At 48.4% G+C, this 16,027-nt stretch overlaps 1 protein-coding gene across 1 annotated transcript in view; it reads left to right on the top strand.

Annotated features, from left to right (window-relative positions):
• Nucleotides 1-7,189: 7,189 nt before the first annotated feature.
• Nucleotides 7,190-16,027, top strand: part of vav3a (vav 3 guanine nucleotide exchange factor a) — a 42,872-nt gene continuing 34,034 nt past the window's right edge. The window contains exons 1-5 of the mRNA XM_076013731.1: nt 7,190-7,254; nt 13,190-13,255; nt 14,038-14,146; nt 14,395-14,496; nt 15,617-15,685. Coding sequence (XP_075869846.1) covers nt 7,190-7,254; nt 13,190-13,255; nt 14,038-14,146; nt 14,395-14,496; nt 15,617-15,685 — 411 coding nt within the window. The remainder of the gene's footprint in view (nt 7,255-13,189; nt 13,256-14,037; nt 14,147-14,394; nt 14,497-15,616; nt 15,686-16,027) is intronic.

Genomic DNA, 16,027 nt, shown 5'->3' with positions numbered 1-16,027 from the left:
GACCTGCCCTGTGTTGACCGACTGCAGGTTTAATCAGGTCATTTCCTGCGACCGCGTCTGGCCCCTGGATGTAACAACATGCAACCGTGACACAGACAGAAATAAATTCAGAGAGAAATTGGACAGCAGTACAGGGGCGAGACCATGAGCGTGCAACTTTCTGTGGCTCCTCGCTTACAGTAGTTCAAAGGGAAGCTCAAATTGTCGGTATAAACACAGCAGGTAGGCCTTTAGTGAGAAGTGTCAAAGTGGGAAAGGGGGAGGGGGTGAGGGGAGGGGGTATGCTACTCATCTGAGATGCAGCACAAACATCCTGCCGTCCCGCTGCTTTAACGATTGGCGTTTCGCAAATCGTGCGAAGCCAAGCGACGGTAATTGTGCTTCCAAGAGCCAAACACGGGAAGCCTTTGCGCTCTCGGGCGGCTGGTTGTGCGTCGGGGGAGCCCGCTGGCTGCCAGGTATTTACAGGCCACCGCTGGGCGAGGGCCAGCAAGGGGAAGCGCGAGTCAAAGCCACCGTGGTCGGGATCAAAGACTTGCGAGGATCCGGCCACCCTTCCCTCGCTGTCCTACTTTCTGACAGGTTCTCTCCCTCCCCTCGTCCCCTCCGTTCACCGCCGCCAGCCGGCTTCAGGAGCAAATGCTTTGGACCCGCGCCTCACCATAACTAAACCACTCATGACGCGGCCGAAGCTGATCGCGGCCTGATCTGTTCTGCCGGAGAGAAGCTGGCGAAACTCGATGGGGGGGTGGCAGTGGCCTCGAAACAGGATTCCGCAGATGTGTTCATCAACGACAGATGGTTCCAAAACAAAGGGAAGCAGAATGACCTGTCGAAGTGCCGATCGGGGGGGGGGGGGTCACACGTGTGGCTCTTTCGGTTAAATCTAACGCAGGAAGTCCAACAGTCTCGCTGGGGGAAAAAAAATGTACAGTGAAACATCTTGGGCTGGCTAGTTGCGTGTTTTTACGGCCGACAGTACGGGGACGCGCCTCCATAGCGGAAGTGATAAACCCACAGTTAGAAGTCTTGGTTCTGCTGAAAAGTCCCGCGTCAGAGCCACAGCGAGAGTCCCCTCGTTGGCTTTTACTCACGGCGTCGGGCTTATCGCCCAGACTCCGATCTTCAGATGAATGTTGACGACGGCGTGGTGTGCTTGACGTCTAACTTTGTCCCGAATAATTTCCTCTTTTTACACCAATTGGCTGTGGGTTAGCCGCTCTCTCTTGCTAGAGGTGCAAGTTGCCAGTGTGTGTAGGTGTGCGTATTGGTTTAATTCTTGCACATCACCCCCATCCTGACATAGTGGCATTCTCTATACTCCCAGCACAACCTCCGGAGGCTGTACCTTTGTGGAGCCGTTCAAACCCCCTATTACTGACCTGCATACTGAACATCCAGGTGGAATACAGATTTGCAGAATAACGCCGCCGACTGCCGCATAAATTGCGCGCATTTCCCCTCTTTAGGCCATTATAACCGCACTGAAAACAGCCGGTTTCATCCTAGAAGAAGAGAGCGGGCAGATCGCTTTCTCAATACATCCAAACCCGATGACTGCCACACGTTCACAAACCTTTGCCTCGCAGTCTACCCGAGGCCCACCGTCCTCTTCCCATGTCGAGGATTTCACATCGAAGGTTTTCTTGATCTGATCAAGCTGAGATCTGCAACCCCCCACCCCGTAATATAAAGATCCCACTTTCATAGGATTGTATGTCGATGACGCCTTTTCCAGATGCTCAAGGCTCCATCTTTGGAACCGGGGGTTGTCTTTTCTTCTCCGCGCTGCCTCCCAGAGGTGGAGTGGGCGGACGCGTTATCATTCAAAGTGGGGGCGTTTCTAAAAAAGCTAATCCCCGTCCTCCATACTCCACTCTGAAAATCTGATCCTTCCTCACAATGTACCAACTGTTCTGTGTTACGTAACAACCCGAGAGAAGCTGTTTTTAGGGAGATCACAGGGGAAATCAGCTTTACATCAAAAAAAAAAAAAAATATATATATATATATATATATATATATATATATATATATATATATATATATATATATATATATATATATATATATATATATATATATACATATATGCTGAAATATTACAAGGTGAGGGAAGCTTTGTGGTTCGTCTGACAGGAATATGAGTTTCGTTTGAGTTCTTCTGACAGGTGTCAAAAGAACTGACATCCTTTCAAATAAGAAATGACAACATAAGGTCGGGTGATAAACAGCCTATAAAGCAGCCATACGTAAAATATGCATTTTTAATGTATATTGGTAATTACTGACTTTATGAACAGACACAGCAGCCTTGGATAATCCAGACGTCCGACGGTGCACAACAGCTGCTGCTGGCTACGCGGCATTGTCGTTGCAGTTAGCGTCTCTGGGGAAATGCTAATCGATATTTCATTTTTTAAACGTTTTGGGGATTTTAGCACTTACTGTAAGTGCTTTTTTTTTTTTTTTTTTTTTTTTTTTTTTTAGCAGAGCCGTTGTGTGGTCTCTATTTGCAGCTAACAGCCAATTATATCATTCTAATATGTTGTTCATCAGAGTGCTTCAGTTCGAATATTTATCTGTTTGTTCAATTCACTTTCTCAGGCTATGCCAATTTATGATCAGTCCGTACTGCGTGATTACCTTTTCTTCGCTAGCCTAGCTTCTGAAAGACAGCAGTGTAGGTGGAAATGCCAGGTAATTTACCTTGAAGTGAAATCATTTTTCCTTCCACAGCCAACAGTTGTTTCAAAGTCCGTCCTCTCGTATTCTAAGCGTTAACAATGGAAACATTACACTTCTCAAGTGCCGACTTTAACCGCGTGATATTGAATTATTTAAACGAAAAGTCAGCGGGGGGTGGGGGAGTCATAATGAGATTGCACACAGCTGCATGGCTAATGTGCCGAATCAGAGGAGTTAGATTGAAACAGTGCGCATTTAATTGCTCATGATTATACTGGGGAACTCCTCAGGGTATGCTAAGCGATGCTAACCCACTTATGCCATATAGATGTGACATGCTGGCTATTTGGGGCCGGAGCTTCGGCAGCACACGCCCAAAAGTGGGAAGCACATTTTCGCTGCTGTTCTGAAGCCAGATTTCATCACTCGGTCCTGATGTGTCATTGTACATCCATCAAGGAGATTTCCTACGCTTCCCATTACTTACATCAGAATATTGCTCAGGCAGGAACATCAGGCAGTACACGCTCGGCTCTGGTGCACGCCTCTTGTTTGATCTGGCAAATACATGGGAAGCGTTTTATAAATTAATCATTCCCCGCTGCATCCATAATCTCCGAAAAGAGATAATAAAAACGCCAACACAATGCAATAAAAATGACGCGCTGACCTCGAGTTTGAACAGGCTCACTTGACAGACAGTTGGCGCTGTCGGGACGTGGAAAACTCCGGTAGTCGCGCTCGCGAGCTAGGAAACGCTGTTGGCCAGCAACGCGGGAGCCGTCGCGTTTCGTTTTTATTTTTTCCACCGAGATTTGGATTTATGGCCTGGTCCTGACTGTTGTTGCGTGATGGAGCTCTGGTCAACATTCAGCACTGACGGGGGAGGTAATAAAGCGGCTGACATGTAAAACTACCGCGATCAATCTTGGCGCGGGGCGCAACGAGACGGATCACCCTCGCGGCGCCTTTGTTTACTTTGAGGCAGCTTGGCTGTAAAGACGAGATGAATCCCAGAATTTTTTTTTTTCTCGCAGAGCCGTCTTGGCGACCTGTGGAAGCTCGTCGAAATACTGAAAAACAATTCCTTTGGATTTAGACGGCGAGTTTAATTTTGATAGATACCGTTTTCTGCGCACGTGGGGGAAACGGCGAGGTCCCCGAGGAGCGGTGCTCAGTAGCGGCTCTTTCAAGTGCCGCAGACCTTCCAGCTCTCTCCTCCGCCGACCAGTTAATTACAGTGGTGCCGTGTCCCAGGTGAGATCCACTCCCTCATTAAGTTGCGTGTGCGATAATTCATCCCGTGGACACTCTCGGTGTGGAGCTTTACGTGCGTATCGTGCTGAAATGCAGCACCCTCGCACACCTTCACTCGAGGCTGGGGGGGAATTATCGTCTCGTCGCGCATAAGAGCGACGTCGGGTCGGTCTGTCTGAGAATTTGGCGTCCTCGCGAATCCCACGACGGCGCCGCATGTTCTCACAGATGATTGACTTTGTGAGCCAAGAAACCGTCCAGCTGCCCTTGCTCCGGCGGAGCAAGTTGCCATCGTTTCCTCCAGCTGAGTGCGCATCGTTAGAGTCCCAATGTCATCCCCCAGCCACAGTAAATTATGAATGGGGCCTGAAACATCCATCCGTCCATCTTATTAAGGAGGGATTTAGAGTGCCACTCGAATTGAGCAATACTTCTTGTTCCACACCCGTTTTGAATGCCTCCTCTCCAGTCACATTGTTCTGTTTGCAGAACTCGATGCCCACTGGAGGCTTTTTTTTCTCCATGTAATTGATTTGAACCAAAAAAAAACAAAACAACAGCATCAACAACATCGGACAATGTTGTTGCAGTGAGTGTTTTCACACACATCAATGTCAAGCTGTGAAAAAGCAGCTGTTTTATTAGTTTGATCCATTTTTTTTTTTTTGCATTTTTGAACAAACACATCATCAAGTGATGTCCGTCTTCCGTGATCACGATGGCTGATAAGATGATTCTTTTCTGTCTCTCAGCATCAGGTGTGGTTTGAGGGCTGGAACAGATTTCTGGAAGCGGCAACACCGAAGGCAACAAAACTCTCTGTCAACTTCTCTCAGCGAAGTGTAGGTGCAGGTGGGCAGTTGCTGCTGCATCCCCTCAGATGAGATGTTCGCAGTCACAGATGTTTCACAAAGTGCGAAACATCTGTGACTGCCTTACTGGAACCTTAAAACATCCTGAAACAAAGTCTCTTTCGAAACTTATCGCGATTGTTGCAACCCCGTGCGCTCGTCTGCGTCTCGCACTCTCGCGTCTCACGTGGAGCCATCTTCAGATTCCCGAGTCGAGCGTGCGAGGGTCACTGTTTTGCCCCCGTCGCTTTCAGTCGGCCGTCGGCGCGCTCACTGAAACGGTGGGGTCTTTGCGCCGGATCAAAGGCTGCGGTGAGGGGGGGGGGGGGGAATAACTGCGGAGGGACCCATATGGATTTTCGCTGCTCGCCGTAGGACATCGTTTACTATGCAGGCTGCCCACTCAAACACTTGGTTTTGGTTTTTGGTGAGCCTTTCAAGTCTTGGGCCCCGCACCCACACCCCCCAAAACGAGTCTACAAGGAGTTGAAAACGGCTTCCCGGTAACCTCCCCCCCTCCGCGTTCATTTAAAAGGACTCTTAAAACACTCCAGTTTATTTTTTCACCTGAAAGATCCCACAAGGGGGGGGGACCCCACAGCCCCAGCTGCCGTTTTCCCTTCCGCGGTTTAACCGCCGTGGAGCGATTCAAGCGGCCGGGGAGCGAGACCGTCGCGCCGATGTGATGAAACAATGGAGATTGTGTTTTTGGGAGTGGGTGGAGGAGAGATGAGGTGATGTCTTTAGCACAGCGGCCGCAGAGGATCGGATGGTAATAGCAGCAGCAGGCACAAGAGCCGCTGGATATACCTCGCGCCGTCCCCGAGGGGAGGATCCTCTTTTCTGGGTGATTTATTGGAGAAACTCTGGCCGCAGTTCACAAACGCGGACGGCGCATTCATCCCGTCGAACTCTCGCTGCGCTCGAGATGAAGTCTTGAAGTGGGGGCTGCTAAGTATTGCGTGTTCTCTCTGCCGGGGAGCCTCTCGGTTCTGTTTTATTTGAGAGTGCACCGCGTATAAACAACCGTTAAATGGTTCTGTCAAATTTACAGCCCACCCCGTGCAAGAGGCAGCCTTGTCGGGAAGACAGCCAGTAGGGCCCAATCCCTAACACAAACAAACCACCTTTCAGCTTTAGTGTTTAGACAGGAAGCGCAAAGGGAGATCTCCTTCTTTGTGCCTGAGACTCGGAATTTGATTCTCCCCACAAACAAATTTGTCCATGTTATTATTATCTTTTTACAGATTAAAAAAAACTGTCTTTTATCGCGCGTGAATTAATTTCACCTGCGCCATCTGGATGCAAAATGCAATCAGTGCGCCTGGTTAAAAGTCATTACTTTCAATTACAATTGATAATTAAATTCACGTAGGGTTTGCGTCTAAACCAGATTATTCCTGCTGTGACAATTAAAATGTACATATTGTGAGAGTGTGTATGCAAGATTGTATGCAACGTCTGGCCGCTGATAATCTCCGCCATGAGCTTTGTCCATTGCCAAAGTCTTTCCAATGAGGTCTTGTGAATTCTTGGACCATATAGTTTGGGCTAAGAGCTGATTGTCTGTGTCATGCTCGTCAGTCTGTCCACTAAACCCCCAACGAGCGGAGCCGGAGTTGCAGTTTCACCTGTCGGCAGCGAGGATTCGGCCGCTTAAGACAGCGTTGCCGCTCTGAGACCTTGAGGTGTGCGGAGAACATCAGTATTCTTGCGGAGTGTGTGTGTGTGTGTGTGTGTGTGTGTGTGTGTGTGTGTGTGTGTGTGTGTGTGTGTGTGTGTGTGTGTGTGTGTGTTTGTCCGTGTAATCACTCGGGTGATATGCTGCCTTATTTATGTGAGAATGAAACATTCAGGGGGCGCTGGAGCGACGGACGGCCGCCGTCGGCTTTCACCGAGAGGAGTGTTTGTGTTGTTTTTTTGTCTCGTGTGTTTGGAGCTTCCAAAATGGACTCAGCCAGACAAGAAGAATGACTCTGAGGCCCATCTAATTTTGCATAAACAAATGTACCGGTAAAGTGATCTATGAAGGATAATAAATCTTCTGTTTAGCGCACATTTCTCTGTGGTGTCAGATAGCCGGTGACATAATTAAAGCAGAACCAGCAGTGTTTTCAGTCTCTACTGGGAGAGATTCTGTTCTAAGCGTTGCTCTGAAAAAGCGAGACACTTCTGTTGCAGATTACAGCAGCTGAGAGCTTCGCATTGCCGCATGCCGGTGGTTTGTTTACGTAGACGTTTTTTTGTTTTTTTTTTGAAGGAATGCGTGTCTCGAGTTATTTCAGTGTCAACAAACAATGCACCAAACCCAACACGCCCGTCATTCTAGGAGGTCTGTTTTTCAATTTCGTTCGTTTTGATTAAAGTGTGACGCTCGAGGGGCGGTCGCGAAGATGCACGACAACTGCCAGCCGGGCGCCTCGTCCGGCTTCCAAGTGACGTCGTCGCTCGGATCCGAGTTTGTTTTCCCAAAAGCTGTTGCCTTTCCTCCAAGCTGCTTGCGAAGTGCGGCGAGCGCCCGGCGACGAAACGAGCCAATGGAGTCCGAGAGACGGCGAGCGCGTGTCGCATTCCAATCAGTTACGTGTCACCGTTCCCCCGAACGCGCTAATGGTGCTTTATTGGCAATAATGGCCCTCGGCGCTAATTGCCAAACATTAGCTCATCAAAGGTAATCAGGGCCTTATTGGCTCCCTGCTATGCGGATGGAACGTTATGCATCGCCTGCGTATGTACAACGTGCGCAATTCTATGCACGCTTTCAGTGAGCAGTCTTACACACGCACGCAGACTACCACTCGCCCAGTCGTCGACTACTAGTTACAATGTTTTTTTACTGTGTTGTCTCTGGTAAAATCACAAAGTAGGTAAGGAGATGTGAAATGCCTTTTATATATTTTAATAGTTTAATATTATGGTATATATTATTTGTATATATATATACAAATATATATATATATATAAATTTTATTAAAGCTTTTGTCTCTAATATTTGAAATAAAATTCAGAACGTAAAGACAGTTTGACAGTTTTGTCACTCAGTCCAATAACAGCTAATTTGAAGTTTCTCGGTGTGACAAGCTCACCGTGAGACCACAGTGTCAACTCGACATTTCAGACTTTAAAACAAGTAAAAGTGGGGAAAAGGAAGGAACTAAGACGTTGACGGGAAAACTCCCTTGACATGACGGTAGGCGAGGTCCGCAGATGACGCTAACCGTATCTGACGACACGCGCACACCTGCTTGTTCGGGGTTCGTCTGCGGCGTTCGTCCCTCCGTTCGTCACGGACATTGTGGCGAGAAAGCCCTCGAGCAAACAGCTGATCCCTGATCAGCTCCAGTGACAAACATTGCTATGAAGGCGTCGGTAAAGACGCGATACTTTTACGAGAACCGTGTACAGAACCAACAGACGGAAAAGAGGCTAACGCAAGTTAGCTATTGCGCGAGCATCTGTTCGTGGTCATTTTTGGACAAAGCGCACCAATGTAAGGAGCACAATGGTTTTAGTACCGTTCAATATGACAACGCTGTGCCGTTCTGATAGAACTGTTATCAGTCAAGCTAACCTGTTTAACAGTTGAAGTTAAACACAGAAGCCACTTATTAGCGGCCGGGCAGTAGCTTCCGCTTAATTGTCTTCTTCGTTGTTTTTTTTTTTTTTTTTTTTTTTTTTTTTTTAATTTTTTAATTTATTTTTTTTAAATCAGAGCTGCTTACAGCAATTTGCTGACCGACTGTAAATGCCTTGTATTGGTGGTTGACAACCTGGACGAGCTACATTTCAGAGTTGAAACAATGTGACTGATTGAGTTGCTACGAAGGGTTCTCTCAACATTCTCCCAGATTTAGTTTGTAGCAGTTTCTCTGCAAGGACTTGAAGAAGCTCACTGAGCGGCTCTCCATCTCCTCAGTGCAGCAAAGTCTGTTTTCTGTCAAACTTCCAGCCTGTGTTTTCAGCATCGATTCAGAACGTACATGATGAGTAGATGACCTACAAAAAAAACAAATATGTATACATGTATGGACAGGGTTTGCTGTCCTGTGAGGACATTAAAACGTTTAAACAAACTAGAAACTAGATCACTTAAGCGTGCTCTCTATTTTTAGCCACTAATCAGTGAATCAAAAGAGAAATCAAAGGACGGGAGAGGAGGAAGCAAAAAAAACGAAACATAAGAGCGACAGATAGAAGGGGGGGAGAGAAAAAAAAACTGAGGGTGGAAAAACTGGGACAGCCTGAGCATCCACTGAAGCTCTTGGCACGTCGTGCATCTAAAATGCATCACCCATTTTTCTTCAGGAGCCCTAAAAAAAGAAAAAAAAAAAAAAAATCACAGAGAGAGAGAGAGAGAGAGATGGCGACGGAGTTCCCTGGAAGGGAATGCCGGGGATGGAACAGAGTGAGCAGTGGTCACTGGACACTGGTCACTTCCTGGGCAAAAAAACAACACCACTCCATTATGCAGGCGGTGCCAGTATTGATCTTTTCTGGAGGGGGGGTGAAAAAAAAAAAACAACAACCTGTAAACCTGTCATCCGTGTTTGACGCGGCTCCATTTAAAATCCTATCAGCGCCTCTGCAGTGTGACGCCGGCAAGCGCGCGAGCATCGATTCTCGCATTATGCTTTTTATTAGATTTTTTTTTTTTCCCCGGCCATAATACGAGGACGGTTAATGGGAGATTCTAAGAATTCCACCGTTCTAATTAATGGGTCATAACCGTACACATTTCATTTTGTGACGGTGAGGAAAATACACAGTATATAGGTCCCTCAGTCTCTCTCTCTCTCTCTCCCTCCCACCTTCTCGTCTCCCTAACCCTAACCCTCTCTCCTGAATCCGTTTGGATTTATCTCGCATTTCCATCTGGGGGGTGGGGGGAGTTAGCAGAAAGTTTGTGGAAGGGAGATAAAACGTTGACGGTGATGAGACGGAGCCGTCATTCGTCGTGCGCGAGTTTCTCTCCAGTCGCAGCGCTCGACAAGAAGGCAGAAGTTCTTCTTCCGCTCGGGCCACCGGCGTTAATGTTTCCGGCATTAGGAGGCCTTACGGCGTCCTCGGGGCTTTATCTCCTTTGGATTTGAAAGGCATCTTGCAGCGCTCACTTCCTTGGTTTCGTCAGAAGTGGGAAGGCCGGGGCGGGGGCGGGGGCGGGGGGGGGGCCGGTTGGCTGCCAAGTCGCAGGGCGGACTCGAGACCAGCTGAGAGTTCTTACTGTCGGGAGGTTGGCGAGGAGGTTTTTGGCCGGGTTGCGACGATGGAAAAAAAAACAAAAACAAAACAAAAACCTCAGCGATCCGGGCTGTTCTGTCAAGTTGCAAAAATGTTATGGAAGAAAAAAAAAAAAAAAAAAAAAAAAATTGCTGTCGGGTCGAGAAAAGCAAAGCGGTTCTCGTGACGGATGAATCATGATGTATATATATTTTTTCTTTTGTGCATGTTTTAGCAATCCATAACTATCTGTTCCGCTTTGGTTGAGGCTCCGGCGTGAAGTGGAGCGTGCCGTCTGCCCGGACTTGAAACCCCTGTCATTTCCTCCACTCGGCTATTATTAGCGGTCGCCGCTAGTCTGTTGTTCGCGCTGGGTGAGCGGGTCTCATTGCGCGTGACTCATGAGTTTCAGCCCAGCCAAAACCTGTGAAGAAGCGCCTGCCAGCTGATGCTGGAGAGGCTCCAGAGATCCCCCCCCCCCCCAAAATCTGCGGCTTCCGGACATTCTGTCTCTGCCAGTTGGCCTCCGGGGTGTCGCGGCCTTCATTAGCGGAGTGACGCTCCCGTCGAGGCTGAGCTGACCGCAGTGCCTGGATTAATAAGCGCATGCAGCAGGGACGGCTGCGCTCATCCTAGTTTGTGGCGTTGGTGTTGGGTTTTTTTTCTACTAATTTGTGACCTCTAATATGCTTTGCTGACTCTGCGCTTTGGTCGGCATTCATATATACTGTATATATGTATGTATATATGCATATATGTGTGTGTGTGTGTGTGTGTGTGTGTGTGTATGTAAAAAAAAAAAAAAAAATATATATATATATATATATATATATATATATATATATATATACACACCCACACACACACACACATACACACATACATACATACATACATACATACATTGTGCATGTCACAGTGTCAATAAAGTTCATTCAAATTCATCCAGAGTACCTGAAGTTGGGTGCAGTCTTCGTCACTTTTGTCACTGTGTTGTTGCTGAAGGCAAACTGGCACCAGATGTTGTTTCTCCTCCAGGCTGCAGCTTCGCTCCGACTGCTCGACACAAGCAGGCTGCAACGTTTTTGCACAATTTGAACAATGTTTTTTGTCGCACAGTCGACTCGCTGAAAATGCAAGTTTGCATGACAAAAGCTAAATAAAAACACTTTTTTTTTTGTTTTGTTTTGTTTTATGTGACGCTTCGGTGTGGCCTCCTTACATTGATAACTATCTAGAAAGCATTTTTAGCCGCGTGTTTACAGCCTGCTGCAAAAACCCATTTGTACTTCCTGCTAAAAACTCTTGCGCGTGTTTTTGGAGGGAGACAAAAACAAGTCGGCCATGGAAAGTTTCTGATAAGGCGGAAGCAACACCTGATCGGGCATGTTGTCACTAACCTGGGAGTGACCTAGGTATCGGTGCCCTTTGTGACATCACAAAGGTCTGATTTCCAAAACTCTGAAGTAAAAGATACGCTGACATAGCACAGACTGATAATTAAAAAAAAAAAAACAACACTCTTCTCATCACTTCATCCAATGTTGCTATGTGCATTGAGAATGCACCCCGCCAGCTGAAGTCAAAGAGATTTATCAAATGTCAGAGTTTCCTTCCTTTATCAAGGGAAGCGTGCGCGAACCACCGGTATTAATTATTCTTCTTCGACTCGGATCCAAGGTGGTTCATGCCGCTCCTCTGTCACCAGCACGACTCTGCTGCCAGCTGCTCATCACTAATATTTCCCTTTCATCAGCCGTGCGCGGCTAACGAACTTAGCCTGAACTTGTGCTGGCTCTCACGGGTTGTTTTTCTTTCGCGGCTGCAGCAGCAGCAGCAGCAGCCGACGCGCACCCGACAACCAGCGGTTAGGGTTACGGTTAGGGTTAGGGTTTGTCATATGTGTGCGGTGGAGCCTAAATCTTAAACACGTCAGTAGATGTGTTGACCCCCCCCTCCCCCGCGCCCCCCGTGCCGTTTGTGTAACACTGCCCGCTCTGGCTCTGGCCCCGGCCCCGGCCCCGGGCGGGGGGAGGGGAAAGCTCAGCCGTGTGTTCGGTATTGATCCCCGAGATCTTCCGGCCCCGGGCCGCATGCACTCACCAGCTTTGATGTGTGACGCGAGCATGTGTGAACGCAAATGCGCAAGGCGTGTTTTTCGTTGGCGTGGGGGAAAAAAAAGAAAGAGAAAAAAAAAAGGGGTGTTGGGTCGCACGGCGAAGCAAAAGGTCTGCGTGTCGTTCAGCGGGGTGTGAAATGTGAGCGCGGCTCAGACGATGAGGCTCTGTCAGGTGCGTTCGCCGACGATGATGAGCGATGCGGGTTTGACGCGCGCACACACACACACACACACACAAAGGTCAAGGGCATCGGCAGGCCTGAGCACAGCAGCGTGAAATTACATGTCATACAAACAGCATCGCCCACTCCCATCCCCACTGAGCACATGGTTAGTGTCAAAGTGTGATCAATTACCGATCACGTCACGTGACCCCCCCCCCAAAACGATCCCAGTTGATTAGCTGTTTGCTATGGTGTTTGCCCCCCCCCCTCCACCCCCTTTCCTGTTTAGCGGCTCGTTCATCGTCGTTATTCCGCTCCAGTCTTTTTAAATTATGCACGAAACGCGCGACTTTATTCACTTCTTTGGACGCTCACGCGCTCCGTTTGAGCCTCGACGATCCGAGGCGCGACGCGACGTTTTGATCCCATCATGGGGATGAATCAGTGTCAAAATGAGCGATTTTACTTTCCTCGGTGGTTTTCAGAACGACGGGCTTCGCCGTGCGCGCTGGATTTATTCTTTAAAACAATGCTGCCATCTTGTGGCCATTTGTTGGAAGCGCGGCGTCACAGGAGCGCCGAAACTACAGACGCGACGTGTTCGTCCTTTTCACTCATGTTTGCCTATTGTTTCTGCTAGTTTTGAATATTTACATAAAAAAAAAAAATTCTAATAACATTTTTATTTTATTTTTTGTCACTGCAGGTTGTGGACACACTATCCAAGCTTTCCCACACAGCCATCGCACAACAAACCGCAGTCAAGTATGTGGAAGGGCCTTAACACTATCCAAATGTTTACACACAGCAACAAATTGTCACAGTGCTGTTTTTTTTCTCTGTTATTTATCCGGCATTTTGACCGATCCCCCCCCCCCCCCTCCTCTTTCAAGGCCTTTTCCATCAGAGGAGGCCGTCGAGGATGAGGACATCTACAACCACTTGGAGGACCTGATAGAGTGGGTTTGCCTCCGCCGATCCCGTCTCTTAACCTCGTCCTTTTCCGACCCTCGCGGGAAGTTGCCGAACTGAAATAATTGCGAGGGGGTTTCGCTCGCGGCCCGAGCCTGGGGAAAAAAAAACAACAGCCTGTTGTGGGGGGCGCGGGCGACATTTGTTCCCCGGGTGTCGACTTGCGAGGCGGCCCACCTCTTCCGAGGCTCGGCATCGCAGCACGGCCTCGCCACAAGTCGCGTGGGCTTTTGGCACAGCCGGCCGGGCCGGGCTGCCTGGGACGACAAAAACAAACGGCTCTTTGAGCGCGGCATCGTCGCGCTCGGCTTAAAATGGAACTTTTATCACAGCGACGAACAAATGTTGTTGTTTTTGTCCCCCCCTCCTCCTTACTCGTGGAAGTGAAAGAGGGATTAAAAAAACAAAAAAAAATCACCGTAAACATTGCGTAAGCCACCTACGCGGCAATGTGGAGCTTCTGGCGGGCAGATTCGCCCAGCAGCCGACCTTATCTAAATGCAATGCAGCGAAGGAAAAGAAAAAAAAGCGAATCTCTGATTTATGAAAGGCTGGACTCGGGCTGAGGAAATATTGAAGGCAATAACTTGGGATATGTTTGGGCTGAGGTTGTGCATTTTTGCACATTTTATCATTTTCCTTTTCCCACATCAAAAACCTGCCGGGAGGACGGCTTCTCCCCCCCGCTTGTTCCTTTCCCATCGATCGAGTTCACCGAAAACTAGACGTGAAATGATTGTGTGTGTGTGTGTGTCTGTGTGTGCTGCAGTGAGAAGGGAGTGGACGATGAGGAGGACCTGTACGACTGCGTGTACGACGACGAGGACGGGGGAGAGATCTACGAAGACCTGATGAAGACGGAGGCCATCGCTCCTCCGGTCAGTCCTCGTCTCAACGCGCCTGTTGCTCACTGGCGGACGTCTTAGCCAATTTGATTGTCTCTCTCTCACACACACACACACACACACGCGTGCACACACGCATGAAGAAAACAATTCTTTGGTTTCCTCCCCAGCGAGTCCTCCTCAGTCAAAGTTAGAGTTGAGAGATGTGAGTGATGTTCTGATATCTTGATGATCTTCATGATAACTGTGCGTGTGTGTGTGTCGTGTGTGTTTGTGCGCAGACTTTCCAGAAACAGGTGGAGACCGACATCAGGAGCTGCTGCCTAACAGAGATCCGGCAGACGGAGGAGAAATACACCGAGACGCTGGAGTCCATAGAGAAGGTGCCGGGAGCGGCCCTAACGGCCCCAGTCTCCTCTTTTTTCCCCCCGCGCTAATAAATGTAGCAAACGTCAAGAGTTTGAAGAAGGCGTGAGAATCGTAATATAAAGTTACTTAGAGCCAGGAAAAACCGATGCTGTTTTATTTTACTAATTCATAGGTACAGTGATTTGACTTGTAATCAAACCCTGAATGCGAAATGAGAAAAAAAAAAACTTAAAAAAAATAATAATTAAAAAAATGTCTTGATTTTTCAGGAACGTAGAAAAGGAACAGAGCCACACTCCTGCTGTGTGTTGAAAGCACCGCAGAGCCACTTGACTTTAAAAAAAAAAAGTTGCGTTCTTTTATGTAAGACTCTTGTTGCCGCAATAACCTTTTCAGCGGAACGAGGGCCAAAGTTACTCTTATCCGTAATTGGCTATTCCCAGAGCAAAATAAACTGAGAAAAAAAATGACGGCCCCATTTCCGCTAACAACGGCACCGGTGAAGTAATGCCCGAGAACCTAGCAGCAGACCTGCTATTGGGTGCGCCTGGTTGGTATTTATTTATTTATTTATTTATTTATTTATTTCTCCTTGCACCTGAACCCTGCACTTGGACGCGAGTGTTTATCAGGGAGCCGCGCGCGGCTGCTCGGGCTCTCGCTTCCGCCCTGCCTGCTGCACCCCGCACAGATTTCCCAGCGGAGCGTCTCTGCAGATGACTTTGGATATGAAGTGGGGGGAGGGGGCGGGTGGTCCGTTAGGGCGGGAGAGGGTAGGCAGAGTAGAGCGGCGGGGGAGGGTGGGCTCCTCTGAGACGCGCGCGCTCCGAGAGGAGATCATTAAGTTGCAAACTCTGGAAATGAGATTATTGTTCTGGCCCAGACGGCCCTCCTCTTGTTTTTGTCCCCCCCACCCCCGCCGACTGCCTCTTTCGCAGCCTCGGCCGCCGTAATAGAAACCGTAATGGCTTTCCCGCCAGATGACTTTCCCGCTCGCGCCCAGGAGAGGACGAGCGCCACTCACTTGTCTTCTCTCTCTCTCTCTCTCTCTCTCTCTCTCTCTCTCTCTCTCCCTCCCACCCCTCTCTTTCTCCACCCTCCCCCGCCCCCCACTCCCATGTTTCTCCGCTGCAGCACTTTATGACCCCCCTCAACATGTTCCTATCCATGGCCGACATGGAGACGATGTTTGTGAATATCCCGGTGAGTCATCGACTCCATTAACGCTCGCCCGCCCCGCTTTTGTGTTTCTTTTTCAACAGGCCGGTCAAGTCGGGGTCGCGCAGCCTTTTGTGCTCCCACATCTCATTGTCGATTGTTGGCACTGCTGTGTATTGCAAAAAAAAAATATCATATGGAAGGAGAGAGAAAAAAAAATAAAAATAGTTGTATGCCCCCTAGTGGTTAGTTTTGGTATTATTATTTTTTTACCTTTTCCTCATTTTTCCACTTCATGGTTTGGCTTCAGTTTTGTTGACCTCGAGACATCCAGTTGTGTCAAAAGCTGAAGGGGAATTGGAATGAGAATTGAATGGGAGGATCTAC

This window comes from Nelusetta ayraudi, unplaced genomic scaffold (assembly GCF_046127955.1).
Source record: "Nelusetta ayraudi isolate G7.1 ecotype Tasmania unplaced genomic scaffold, CSIRO-AGI_Nayr_v1 ptg000155l, whole genome shotgun sequence".
Taxonomy (NCBI): Eukaryota; Metazoa; Chordata; class Actinopteri; order Tetraodontiformes; family Monacanthidae; genus Nelusetta; species Nelusetta ayraudi.
This window is presented reverse-complemented; position numbering and strand designations above follow the sequence as displayed.